General features: G+C 44.0%; 1 protein-coding gene across 5 annotated transcripts in view; it reads right to left on the reverse strand.

Moving 5' to 3' along the window:
* The window catches only part of dlgap2a (discs, large (Drosophila) homolog-associated protein 2a), a 142064-nt gene that overhangs the window by 56152 nt on the left and 72023 nt on the right, over positions 1 to 13889 (reverse strand). For all 5 annotated transcript variants that reach the window (XM_042220770.1, XM_042220769.1, XM_042220768.1 and 2 more), the window contains one exon: positions 22 to 1166. In XM_042220770.1, coding sequence (XP_042076704.1) covers positions 22 to 1166 — 1145 coding nt within the window. The remainder of the gene's footprint in view (positions 1 to 21; positions 1167 to 13889) is intronic.

Here is a 13889-nt window from a genome sequence, read left to right on the forward strand (position 1 = left end):
CCTGACCAAAGCCAAACTCACCTGTAGATAGTGGCAGGGCCTGAGGTTGGGCTTGAGATCTGTGGGCATCATTGGCTTTTCCAAGTTGAGTGAGGACTTCCTGTAGGCCTCCTTGGCCTGGCTAACTGTCAGCGTTGACCAGGAGCTTCTCTTCATGAACTTGCCCTCTGGCGCCATGGCTATACTTTCGCAGGCTGAGCACTTCACGTCGTTGTTGCTTTTGGAGGTCTTTAGCGACAGATCTCCCACCATGTGGCCGTGCACAGACTCGGGGTAACAGTGGCTGATGTGGTCGACAGGATGCCGTGACATGACGCTCGGCGTTCTGTATGTGCTGTCGCTGTCAAGGTTGTCATCCGAACTCCACCAACCTCCCGAGCGCTGCTTGCTGCTGTCGGACTTGCGCTCTTTGCTCTTGCTGCGTTTGCTGTGTTTGTGGTGGCCTTGGTGGTGGTGATGGTGGTGGTGCGAGCTTTCCCTGTGCGAGTCACCTTTGGTGCCGTTCATCTTGGAGGAGCCCTCCAGGGAGTGTGACTTTGTGAAAAGCTTCTGTACTGAGTGGACTAAGTGGCGTATTCGCCCGGGGCTTTCGTTGCGCTGCTCTGTAGTCGTGGTCGTGGTGGAGGTGCGCTGGTACTGCAGCGTGTGGAAGCCGTCCCGGTGCAGTGGCATCTGTTTTTCAAATTGGTCCAGGAGGTTTGCTGGGATTCGGTTCATTTTGCCACTGCCGCCGTGCGAGGATGAGCCGCCGTTGTCTCGAGATTCCCTGCCACCCGAGGCGTTCCCGCCACTGTCCCGCGAAGCGCTGCCGTAGTGCATGCGGGGGAAAGTGCTACTGGAGATAGAGTGGTCAGTGGCCGACATGGACATCGGCATCACCATGCACTCAGAGTGGATGGAGCTCCGTGGGGAGCAGCGGTGATGACCGTCAAGGGGGCAGCTCTCAGTGGGGCTGAGGAGATAGGAAGGAGGCCGTGAGTCAACATGGTGGTGCAGGTGGTCCAGGGAATGGTCACAATCAGCCAGGCCGCAGGTGTGGGCAGAGGTGGGGGAGGTGAGCTGGAGGTGGGCAGGGCGGCCGCCGGAGAGACCCTTCATGTTCCTGGGTGGAGGGGAGTAGCTGTCCTCATCGAAGTACTGCGAGGGGGACCATGAATACTGTTGGTCTGAAAGCAATAAGCAGAGACAATTTCATCAGAATAAGGGTAAAAAAAGCAGCTTCCCAAAAAAGAAACGCATTTCACACTTAATGATGGGGGAGAAAAAAGCCAAATAACACACAAGTTGGTCGTTATCCAGCTTATTCTCACTCTCCAAACCCACTTTGGCTGCAGGGAGGAAAAAAACAAAAAGTCAAAAAGCAGCAGAGCTGAAATGTGGAGGAGAAATCCACAAATTGCTCTGATAAAATCTCAGCACTCTTAGTTTTCACCTTCTATTCCCGTCTGCGGTGGCATACCGCTGTAAAGATGGGACAAGAGAACAAGACAAAAGAAAGAGAAGGGCAGGCGACAGGTAGGATCCCGCATTGCCATTTATCCAAAGCAAAGTGAAATAATAGCCTATCACTCGCCGGCGCTGGTGTCATCCGTCAAAGCCCCGAGGAGTGTGCCGTGAGGCGTAAGGCCGGGAAGGAGACCTTGGAAGGTGATCTCCAGATGCACCCTCCCTCTCTGCTTCTGTTGGGCATTGTAGCCAAAGATTAAAAACCAATTCTGTGCAATCGGTCACCGAGGTCAAACGTCTCCGCGCTCTATTCCAATGTGTTTAACTTAATCAGAGGAAAGGTTTGCTTTTATGCCTCAGCGCTGCATGTTCTAATTACAGGCTCCTTCCTTTAAACATGTCGGGACAATGTCGGTTAAAACTCAACTTTAGTGGAACGCTTTTTTACAAATAAAATTTTTTGGCCTGGTCCTCATTTCCACGTGTGCCAAAAAAATGAATGCTTATCAAGTTATACAGGTAAAAATATATTTTTGAGCCTGTGAATTATGAGTTTGCTCTTTTTCATAATATATTGATAATTGCGACTGTCCTCCAAACCTCCTGGTTTTCAACGAGCAGCTGAACAGTGCAGTGTGATGTCATATTTCAAACTTATCTGCAGCCTGTCTTGTGAAATAGGAAACAAACAAATAAGCATATCTCAGTCCTCTTGCCAGCCATTGCTACGCCTCATAAAGCCCATGCACTTTCACTCCCGCTGTAACCCCATAAAATGAAGGAGAGTTTTTATGAGCTACTGTGGAACGGGAGAGAGTGAGGGAATGGGACAGTCTCATATCAGCGTATTAACAACTCTATAAATTCCCAAAACATTTCCATAAACTTAATTCTGATACCTTGATATGAATAAAGGACAGCTGGACCCTTAACCGTCATTAATGCCTCAGTCCACAGAACTAAATCTTCAGTGTGAGTGAGCAGAGCACCAGCAGATGTTGGAAGCTGATAGCTGCCTGTTGCACTGACTGAATGTTTGGAAAATGGTAATTAGACTGTACTTAGTGTTACTGGCCTCTCAAAACATTGCACCTTGAAATTAAGAGTAATAACCTGCAGAGCAATTAAATAGTTGTATAAGCTGCACCGTACAAATGATCTCTGTGTGGTACTTCCTGGCACTATACAGAAGCTGCTGTCTACACGAGGTAGAAATAATCCAGACATTTTTACCTTGCTGCCCACTCAGACCTCTCTGCATCACATTCACACACCAAATGATGCATCAGGGGAAATTTTGGCATTCAGTATCTTGCCCAAGGACACCTGACTTGAAGACTGAAGGAGTGCTGAAGCACAGACTTCCCTTGTGTAATATTAGTTTGTTTGATGGTTTTTTGGAGGTATTGTTATGGGAAAAAGACCGTTTCACAGGACTCTATGCAATACAGTGAAGTACTAAGTACACACTCTGATTGAATAGCTTGTAGAACAACCTGCGATAACTTGAAGGAATGAGTCCTTGTATGACTTTATCAGTCTCTAATGCTGTTGTGTGTTAATGTTGGCCCACTTCTCTTTACAACGTTGGCTCAGTTCGCTGAGGATTCATTTATGCACAGCGCTCTAAAGGTCCCACCCTGGCGTTTTAGTCAGGTTGAGGGCTAGACCTTGACTGGACCATTGCAGCAACTTGGTTCTTTCTTATTCGCCCTGTTTGAGATTTGCTGCTGTGCTTGGGATCATTGTCCTGTTGATGACCCAGTTTGGTCCAAGCTTGAGCTGTGGGACAGATGGCCTCACCTGTGACAGCAGCTTATGTCCACTCAGTGACTGCCCAAACGATCATGGCTCCACCACCGTACTGACGGTTGGTATGAGGTGTTTGGTTTCTGCACTTTGGCAGTCCTTCCATAGTTGTTTAGTCGTTTTCTAATTGTGCTGTCGTGAATTTTAACATTTAACCTGCAAACTGAGGCCTGCAGAGTCTGAGATGGAGCTCTTGGGTTTTCCGTGGTCTGACCTTGGGGTGAATTTACTGGGATTTCCACTTCTGGGAAGATTGTGACATTGCATTAACACACAACAATCCTGCAAACTGCAAAAACCTTTTATAGAGGTGTTCAGACGGATGATGATCCATTAATCGAGTGCGTTTGATTTGCAGTGTCTGGGCGCTCCTTACTCTTTAATTCCTGTCCTGTAATTAGATTTTTACAGTAGATTCCTCTCTTTTTCACATCAACATATAGTGCTGGGAACGGATTTGTCACATTTTGATTGAAAGAATGAAAAGGCCATTTTGCATGTCCAAGATCACCGCATTTCTAAAGGCACATCTTATTATGTTGTATTTGTTCATTATCCTACAAACACCAAGGACTCTGCATTACTGTCACATTTTCATCCATCCTTGAAAGAAGCATTTAAACTCTGGCCTCGTGCCTTTCAGAAAAGAGAACGTGAAGAACAGATTTGTCAGAACACGTGAAATCTCTAACGGCAAGGTCAGGCAGAAACAGCAACTTTTAACCAACATAACTTCATAATGTGTAACTGACTGCAACATTAAACTATGACTTTTATAATGCATTGCTCTTGTGAAATGTCTCCTCTCATAGAGACAGGGTCCTTTAACAGGGTTCAATGACTTCTGCGTTTCCGTTTTATAACCTGCCTCTGTATAAAACTGACTCAGATTCATCTTATCTACATGTTCCTTGTAACGTATTTTGTGAGCACATAGATCAGAAGCCCAGATGTGCTGCACTTACAATAAAATTATGAGAGTTTTGAACTCCAACATCTGCCAAAATCAGCCGAGGAGCGTTTATATGACTGATGCACACTGAGGTCAGCGAAGGCACCACGTTAGTGGATTTTCATGTGCTGACAGTGAAACATTTGAATATCCCGGCAAAAGCTTCACAATCATATAAACTTTACCTGCATCAGTTTTATCTGTGAAATTCCTTTTCAGGTCTTTTCTCCCGGTTAAGGGACTTTCCCTGGGAATATTGAGGATTTAGATTATTTTGTCAATAGCTTGATTGAGTCTCGTATTCGTAGATCAAAAACCTGAGCAAGATCACGAGAACGACTTACTCTGCTGGTAGTGGCTCGTAACTAAGGGTGGATGTTCCCTTTCATCTTTCAAATTGGATCAAATTTATTCCGTTCAAAATTATTTTTAATGAGGTCTAAGATCTCAACCCCTGAGGTGCAGCCGTGCTCTTCTGTTGCTGCCGTCCTCCATCTGTCGAGATGAAAACAAATTCTCGTTGTTTACCAGTCTTACGTGAGGATGTCTTCTTGGCAGCCTGATGTAAAATTAATCCAGGCTACTCTAAGCACGCCCGAGGGAAGAGGTTGCTTTTGTACGGCTGCACAGAACTACGCTGAAAAAGCTCATCAGACGCATTACTGCTGAATGCATTTGAATGGGATAATTCAGGTGGACTTGCTAAGCTTGAGTCCAGATCATTCCCTGCTAGCATGTGAAACAGGAGGATGACGCTGCATTATTGATTGATGCGATGCTACGTTTCTATCTGAAGTTATGTCACTGTCTTACTCCAAGGCTTTTCTTTGACAGCTCACTATTCCTTGAGGTATCTCAGGGAGCTGCACTGAATAAATTACCTAACCGCAGAGTTATGGTACTTCCTGGGATTATACGACAGATGACAGACCCATCTGCCCTCAGTTTCTCTTTCTTCTTTTTCACCTTCTACCAGTGCCGATACCAAATTTATCATCCGCTACAAAAAAAGACAGAAAAAAATAGATTTGTGATCAGAAACATTTGAAAGTTGACTTAATTTTTAGCCAAAGCACCCTGAGTGAGGCAGACAGCTCTCTCAGTGAGTGCACATCCTTCTGGCAAGTACTTTGCAAACAGGGAGACAAGTATCAGTGACATCTGTGGACAGGGAGAGGGCTTGTTGTTTATACACTGATACCAGCACCTGCCATCACATTATTGGCTTCCTGGCAAGGGTGCCAACTGCTTAGAAGCACTGCTAGGATGGAAGCTGAATCCAGAAGTGCAGTGGAAATAGTGTTTGGGGTACAACCATTAAGCTACTGGGCTTTTAGTGTTGATGTGATGATAATAACGACACTGACTGTGCACATGAGAAAAATTAAGAAAAGCTGATATTTGAGAAAACGGAGACCTTTGCTGTTACTCCAGACATGCTAACTTATTAGAGATCAACTCAGAAAAAGGAAATGATCGTTCAACTTAACGCACACACCCTCCACAATCATCCAATATCTGTTTCCCCCCTTGACATAATACACATGTCTATAATGCTGTCACAGGCTCCAGGGCTCAGCTGTGATAAACACACCTTCTACCTGACATTAGGTGTACACAGACAGGAAACAGATTCAGAGGAAGACGCTCATTTATTAAGGCCTTCTGTTCTGTGCTGCCACCCCGCCCGCGTGCACAGTGTGAGTAAAGGTCGTTTTGCTCCTCTTAACACATTAGCATTTAAATAGCATTATATCTGCCCTCAGTATCAGTGACAGCTTCCACTCTTCCACTGGCTCAGGCCCTAACTGGAGTTGAAAACAAAGTTAAAAGTTAATAAAGCGCTGCACTAGACTGAGAGATCAAAGGCATGCGACCTTCAGACTTGGAAGTGGTTAGTGTCGTGGCTAACCGCAGCACTAAGCGGGACGGGATTTGGTTACGGGCGACTGTGAAGAAGAGTCCTGCTCGTGAAGCAACGTGCGAGGAATAGTTGCAGCATTTTGCATCAGTGGAAGAATCCGTCCTTTCTGAGATGTCAAAAAGTCTGAACTACTTTAGTTCTTTTAATGTGGTTAATTTGGTTGTTTACTGGTTTACCGCTGCAAGAGCAATGAAGACGATTTCCTTAAAGATGGATCGTTTTCCCTGAGAGATAGAGTTTTAAATGATGTAGAAAACAAGTTCAACTTTAACTTTTAAATCGCATACAAAAAAAGAAACAATATGTAGAATAACTTCAAAACAACTGCTAAGTTCATTTTAAACCTACATTATTTTTTTATTTTACGATGGGCTCACACCAGCTGTGACACCCATCGTCATGTTGACCCATCAGTACTCGGCACACATTTAATGATTCAGTAATTACTAAATGATTACCAGCTGCAGCAGCCCGGATGGTTTCCACCCTGCGAGTTGTGAGTACTCTGAAAAATCCTGCTACAGTAGGTGATTCCTTCCTTATGACACGCACACACAAAGATAGGCTCATGAGGTGAGTATACATAGTATTGTTTGAAATGGCCTTATCCAGCAGTATCCAATCCAGCTGGCCAAAGTAAAGTCACACCCCTCATTTTCTGAGCAAAACTAATCAATAGAGCAGCTTCCTTATCCATCTCCCAAAGGTTAAATGCAGTCTCCGTAGAATTCTGGCCTTTTCTTCGAAAATCAAAGGAAAGGGAATTGCGTCCTCAACCCTCAGGACAAATCAGCAATGACCTGAGCTATTAGATTTGAGAAGGAGCTAATGGACAAGGAGACAAAGTAGTAAGTCTGTCAGCTCTGTCAGCCTCGTTATATCTGCCACAGCAGCTCAGATCAAAATAAGGCTGCGACTTACATCTTTGGCAGACATCCTGCTCACTTGTCCATCAAAGCGACAGCACTGGACAATTCATGCGTAGGTCTTGAGTGTAGCATGTGAGCTAAATCTGTACCAGCAGCATTGTAGTTGCTAATGTAATACTCAGCTAAGTGAGCTTTTTCCATCTGACACAGCAATTGGGGACCAATCATTTGTCACTCGTATCTTTTCTCACTGACCATCTGTCTTTCTCCGGCCGTGACACTCGAAACAAACTGTTTCTTTCATGATCGCCGCTGTGACTGACACCTAACGCTGAGACACGAGATAAAAACAGAGCGTCGCAATCACAGCGCCGCGTGGGTCACATGCGGACATTATGTTCGCACGGCTGCTCAGATAGGAGATGCATTGGCTCTTAAATTGGCGTGAGAACGAAATGAAGTAAAATCGTCACGTGACTTCATGACTGATCGTCTGTTGATCTCAGTTCAGAGAAAAAAGAGCTACATTCATGTTGCTTTTATTATCACCGCTGACTAAACACTCCATTGCATAAAGACAGACATATATGATCACTTCCTGATATGTGTGCATGAAAAACTAAAGCTCTGGCACCAAACTTCTTTCACATCGGGGGCCACGAACAGCCCACTTTGACGTTAGTGTGTCAGACCAGTGAAACTCTGTCAGGGAAAATAAGGTTAACTCCACATTCGATCATGAGATATCTGCTGGATCTTCTGTGTTGGTGAGCTACAGTTTTGATTTTCTTTGTGTCTTTAGGTTCATTGAGTTTTGTGTTTGGCCTCTTTCTGTTTATGTCCTACTTTCCTAGTCCCTCTGAATGTTTATCTGTATTTCCAGTTCATGGTTTCTTGTTTGGTTAGTTCATTCCCTTTTGTGTCCTAGTCTCTGTGTCTTTTACTCAGCGTCTCCTGTGGAAATCAGCCTTGTCTCCATGTTTGGTGACCTTTCTGTCTCCCTGGTCGTGTCCCTGGTTAGTTGTGGTCAAGTTCATTTGTCTTAGTCTTGGTCTACTTCCTGTTTTAATTTGATAGTTCCTTGTCTTGTGTGTGCTGCATTTAGTTTCACTCCCCTTGTCTTGTTAGTTAGATTCTGTTCACCTGTGTCTTGTTTTCTGTATTCTCGCCTCCTAATTACCTCGGCCCTTTCTCAATTCTCAAGTACGCGAGTCCGTACTCGCATTCTCAGCAAGTACGTACTCACCGAGAACGCGAGTACGGACTCGTGATTTGTACATTTGGAACACCAGCATACTTGATGATGTCACACACAGGTCCGGAGTTTTAACTGCCGTCCCCTCTTAATTTAACTGTGAGTAATATGTTATGAAGCTGAACTTTAATCACAGCCAAACCGATTTACTCAGGAACAAATAAAACACTGAAATAAACCAAACATTAACATTTAGAAGTGATCTAAGTGACTTATACATCATGTATAAGTAGTGAAATCTCTATTAATAAAAATAGTGTACATGTACATACGTGTACATACCTTAATAAAAACAAGCAGGTGAGATGTTAGAACGCTTTTATTTTTATTGTAGTGGACACTCAATACAATAGGGGTTTGTTTAACCTGAGTAGCGAAAAGACCGCGGAGGGGTTGAAAACAACGTGCCGGGAGTCCGCTGTTCTCATCGGCTCTAACAACCCTCGACCTCGCTGTCTGCTATGGAGCTGGTGGGTCACAGACGTCTCCGAAAACGTCGGAGCATGTTTGGAAATATGTGATATTTTGATAAATCAAGCAGATATTTGAAGTTTACACAGCTACATTCTCGCTTGAAAATAACTTAAAAGTTTATTTTGTGACCCAGAAAGAGTAATATTAAAAAGTTTTTAGCCCCGCTCGTCCGCCATTGCCGCGTTTGAGTTTTGGAGGAAATGGATTCTGGGATATTTAGCTGTACCAAGTCCACACAAGTCACCACCGATGCATGTTCGATAAAACGGGCGGAGCGAGAACACATCCGGGACTTTTCCGCGTTCTCGGCTTGATGCGTACTTCGAATTGGAACAGTACTTGGTCTCCGACTGATGATGTATCACGAGTACACGAGAACGCAAGTACGCACAAGTACGCATATTGAGAAAGGCCCCTCGTGTGTATTTAAATCCTCAGTTTCCCTGTGCTCTTTGTTGTGATGTCCCTCATAGGACATAGGATATAGTTTTCCTCCTTAACGATTTGGCATTTTGGTTTCCTCGTTTGTGACCTGCATTACTTTGTAGTTAATTTAAGTTTAGAAATACAGCTGCTTTTTAGTTTACCCCCTTTGTTCCCGAGTCCTTTGAGCCCTGCTCTTTCTGCCACACAGACGGCCTTGAACACAATAAAGAAATCTGTCAGTTCACCTCTTTGAGCCTAAATTGTAAGAAATAAATACGTAAAATTACAGAAAAAGTTTCAGGCTTAACATTTTTGTTAATTCACAGAAAATGTTGTAATAAACAGGAACTTTTCTGTCATTTAATTTTTAACTATTACTTAATTTTATTGGTGTAGTATGAACAGCTCTAGGGAAGATCGTTATGTAGGATTCAGTTCAGTCTCATTTAAATAGCGCCAAATTACAAAAACAGTCACCTCAGGCCACAATCACACATTAAAAGTAAAAAATACACAATTTATGTGCTTACAGACATTTTCCAAACTGTCCAGTGGGCAGGATTGAAGTGTTTGCTGGGCCAATTCTGGCCCCAGGCCTTATGTTTGACACCCCTGATGTAGAGAGAATCTGGCTAAATTCCTCAATCATAAAAATACCTGCAGGGTACATGGATTTTTAGCTTGCCTACACCTGTGTGATTAACAATGATGCAGTTCTACAATAAAAATAATAGTATGTACTGAAATATCAAAATAATATAAAAGTTTCATAGGTCAGTGACTCTAACAGAATCATTTTTCAGTTATTGACTTATAATGTGAACTAAATGAGTGATAGCCAAGCTCAAAACCTGAAAATATGTTATTACAGCTACAGAACAGCTTATGAAAGATTAGCAAACATGAAAATACAATTTTTAAAGATGTCAGAGGTTAAAAAAAACCTCCCCAAAACTCGTAATTCACAAGTTTAGTTTTCCCAGGATATTAGCAACAAAGTGCTGGGAAGCAGCATGCAACATGCTCACAGCCGATGTAACAGTAGGTGTGTGTGTTTGGACTGTCACACTGTAGCCTCCAGTGGATTGTGTTGCACCGAGTTGCATGTGGTTGTGCTTACACACCTAGATGTGCTGCCTGGATGTGAGAAACGGCAGTGAGATAGAGCCCCCTACCTGCATCCCTCAACAGCAATCAAAGCCTACAGCCTACTATCTTTCTCCCAGCAGGGTGGAGGTTTTCCTGAGAGGATGAAGGAACAGATTATAGTGAGCAGAAGCTAGCGGAGGTTAGAAGGTATTGTCTTCTGGGCTTCTGTAAACAACATTAAGGATTAAGGAAAGACAGTTTGTGTTTGGCTATATGTTTCGGGAGAGTCTGGGGAGATAACGGGTGCAGAGACTGTAAAATGATACCGTCAGAGAGTGAACAGGAAGTATACCGGCAGCTATGCATATTCCCGTAAACCCCAGGAGGGCTCTGCACACAAGTCTGAGGCACTAATCTCTTGAAAAATTATTAGGTTATTGGCAGGCTGTACCAACAGACGTAAAAGGACTATTTCTCTTCTGCGGCGGCGATTTGCACCTACGGTGTGGCGAGCTAAACGCAGCCTTAGTATTTAGCCGCTGAGAGATTATGGAGGCCAGATAAGGAGAAGCCGCTGAATGTCTGAATACTTATCGTGAGCCCGTTAATGATGAAGAGTGTTATCTGTGCTGTGCTCAGCGCTCCTTCGCGGCTCCCCTTGTCTCCGACAGTCAAAGTGGGGAGGGAGCGAGAGGTGACAGAAAGAAATTTAACAAAGTGTCAGGATCAGCGTTCTTTATTCCTCCGAGAACGACAATCCTCGAGGCTTTTGTGCTTCACCAGGTTCCTGCTTCCTCTTTGCTATTTGGATTTTAACACAATTAATACTTTTGCCGGGAAAGTGAAGCGCACTTCGCTTTGTTCTCTGCTAATTTCATCCTGCGCAACATCACAGGCCAAATCGTCTTGCTGTCTTTGCATCATTTCTTATTCAAACAACAATCTCCTCAATCTAAATCTTTTCATTTACAGCAGCTACAGAAATGGACTTGGAGTGCAACAATGCCCCCACACAAATTCCTGCCAAGTGTGGTTGATTGCATGTGTTTGCATTTACATGGTGGAATCATAAATCCAGCGCAGCAATCCAGCTATGAATAAATCATGCTGAATGTGAATTTCTGCCACAGGAAAAGCCCTGCGTGTGAGAGAGAACCAGAGGCAGAGTAAGCCGCATCTTATGTAACAGCCGGTACTGCATTCCCAGGCAACTTGTTAGACGAGGCCTCAGAACTGCTGTTGCTGTAGCAACGCGCTCTGAAGTTCCCATCCTTTGCTGTCTTTGCAGCCACTGAGGAGTTTCGGGGAAAACAGAGATAATTTGATATCGTCGCACTGTTTATTTGCCGCGACGACACAGAATAAACAAACAAACATGTCAAAGGCAGCCTATTAAAAATCAGCAAGTGTATCAAATGTTTTTATTGCTCGAGTCAGCAGCAGTTTATCGCTGTATCAACTTCCCAGCTCCAGATCGCTGACTGACGGGAAGGTCCGGACTAGCCTCCGAGTCAATCCCATCTCGGAAGCGATTTTTAAAACGCTACAGGTCTGCAAAGCCCGGCAGGCAACCGCGCTCCTGAGTCTGAAGAAGACAATTGAAATCCTTTCCCCTCTAATGTAATTTTCCTCGCTGCAGACCACAGCAGCCCGGGAGTGTGGAGGGTGGGAGCCTAACATAATGATTTTTTTGGAGATGGAAGAGATACCAGCAGTCCACTTCAGATCTTTGTCTCTCGCTCGCCTTTTATTCTCCAAAGTCAGCTGGAACATCAGAAGCACAAAGTCAGTCAGAGTGCTGAATGATTAGCTGTGATGTTAATCTGGACAAAATCAAATCAGAAAAATTAGGCGATAGGAGCAACGTTTACGGGCTGCTACTGATAGACTATTAAATTAATTACCCTTTGGATCAACTGTATGTCGGAGGAAAAGTTCAGATCGGCTACAAACACCTGTGGGTGGATTTGGATGGAGGAAGGTTGAATGTCGCTCAGATGTGTCCGGTTTCACCTCTGAGCGACATTCAACCTTCCTCCATCCAAATCCACCCACAGGTGTTTGTAGCCGATCTGAACTTTTCCTCCGACATACAGTTGATGTATGTAATTAGTGTGAGAGCCTGATTTACAGCAGTGCTTCAAACAGCTCGCTCTGTTATCACTGATGTTACTATACAGCTTGTGTTGTTACAAGCCAGGATCTAGCCAGGAGTGGAAGTCCCCAGCATCTCACCACAACGTCAGACCCAACAGCTCCATCTCAGACTTTACAGGCGGCAGTTAGCATGGTAAATGTTAAAGTTCATGCCGGTACGACTGGAAAAAGAAACTGAACAAGCATGGATAGATTGGAAGGATTGCAGGAGAAAACATCTTCCACCTTAAGAGAACGAGGCAGAACGACTTAGCTGCATCTGAACAAGCCACAAGACTTCTGGAACAACCTGAGATCAAAGTGGTGACGTTTGTCCACAGAGCAGCACATTCTGAGGAAAAGGCTGAAAAAGAAAAGAGTCAAGGTGCTGCAATGACCAGAGTCCAGACTTTAACCTGATGCTGATGTGGGACCTTTAGAAAGCTGTGCATGTCACAGTTTTTCCACAATAATGTGACAGACTGAGAAAATCGTATAGAAAACGATTACTTCAGGTTACCGCCACTGAAACTATTCAGTCATTGTGTTTTTCACAGGGCTCTGGGATTCCTGTGAAACCTTTCTTTGCATGACACAGTCCCGCAGAAAAAATTAATACTCAGAAGATGCTGTGCAGTTATTTGTCTATTTAGTCTGCATCAGTCTCTTTAGGTTTTAGACATGTTTGCTGAACAGTGCCTCAAGTTTGAAAGCAATTAATCATTAAAACAAATCAAATTTCTGTTTCTGAATCCAACAGCTATTTAATCTCAAACACATTTCAGTCAAAGCCAAATAAGCCAAACGAGGATTGTTTTTCAATCGGCAGTAATTTATTTTTGGCAGAATAACTGTTCTGTGACCTTCTGAGCACAGAGGTGATGAGCACGAGCCAAAACCCCGACACCGTGCAGAGCAGGCATCAGGGACAGCAGACTCTTTGCAGCCGTCTTTGGTGGGCTGCAAAGAGGCTTGCAGAGGCAGCACTAGCTGCAGGTAGACCTAAACTAATTATCAGCTGATTTGCCAGGATTGAGAGATGACCTTTACCTCGACCAAACTCAATGAAAGGATAAATAATGTGAAATAACCTGTGGGAAGGACACAGTTGATTTTGAACTATTTCTTTGTGCTGGCCTTGACTGATCTTGGCTGGCAGGTTTCATGAATGCCTCCTACAGTACAAACTAAAGCCCCAACAATCGACAGTAACGAGAAGGCCGGTCAATAACAGAGCAAGCTTGGTCCAAAAATGACCTTTGAGGGATGAAAATGATTACACTACAAAAGGTCAGACCACACTCAGATTTTGCATTTTGATAACCTGGACTTTAATTTCCATTTTGCTTCATAAAACATTTTATACGCTGTGCAGAAGTTCTGAGAACTTTCGGTTTTTATTAGTCACGTAGAGCCATCGGGGAGGCATCTGATTCATTCTGCAGCACGTTAACAAGCCCAAACACAAAGCCAAAGTCATAAAGAACTGACTTCATCAACAAGAACAGG

Source organism: Haplochromis burtoni, unplaced genomic scaffold (assembly GCF_018398535.1).
Source record: "Haplochromis burtoni strain Fernald_Lab_line unplaced genomic scaffold, NCSU_Asbu1 Contig_55, whole genome shotgun sequence".
NCBI classification, from domain to species: Eukaryota; Metazoa; Chordata; class Actinopteri; order Cichliformes; family Cichlidae; genus Haplochromis; species Haplochromis burtoni.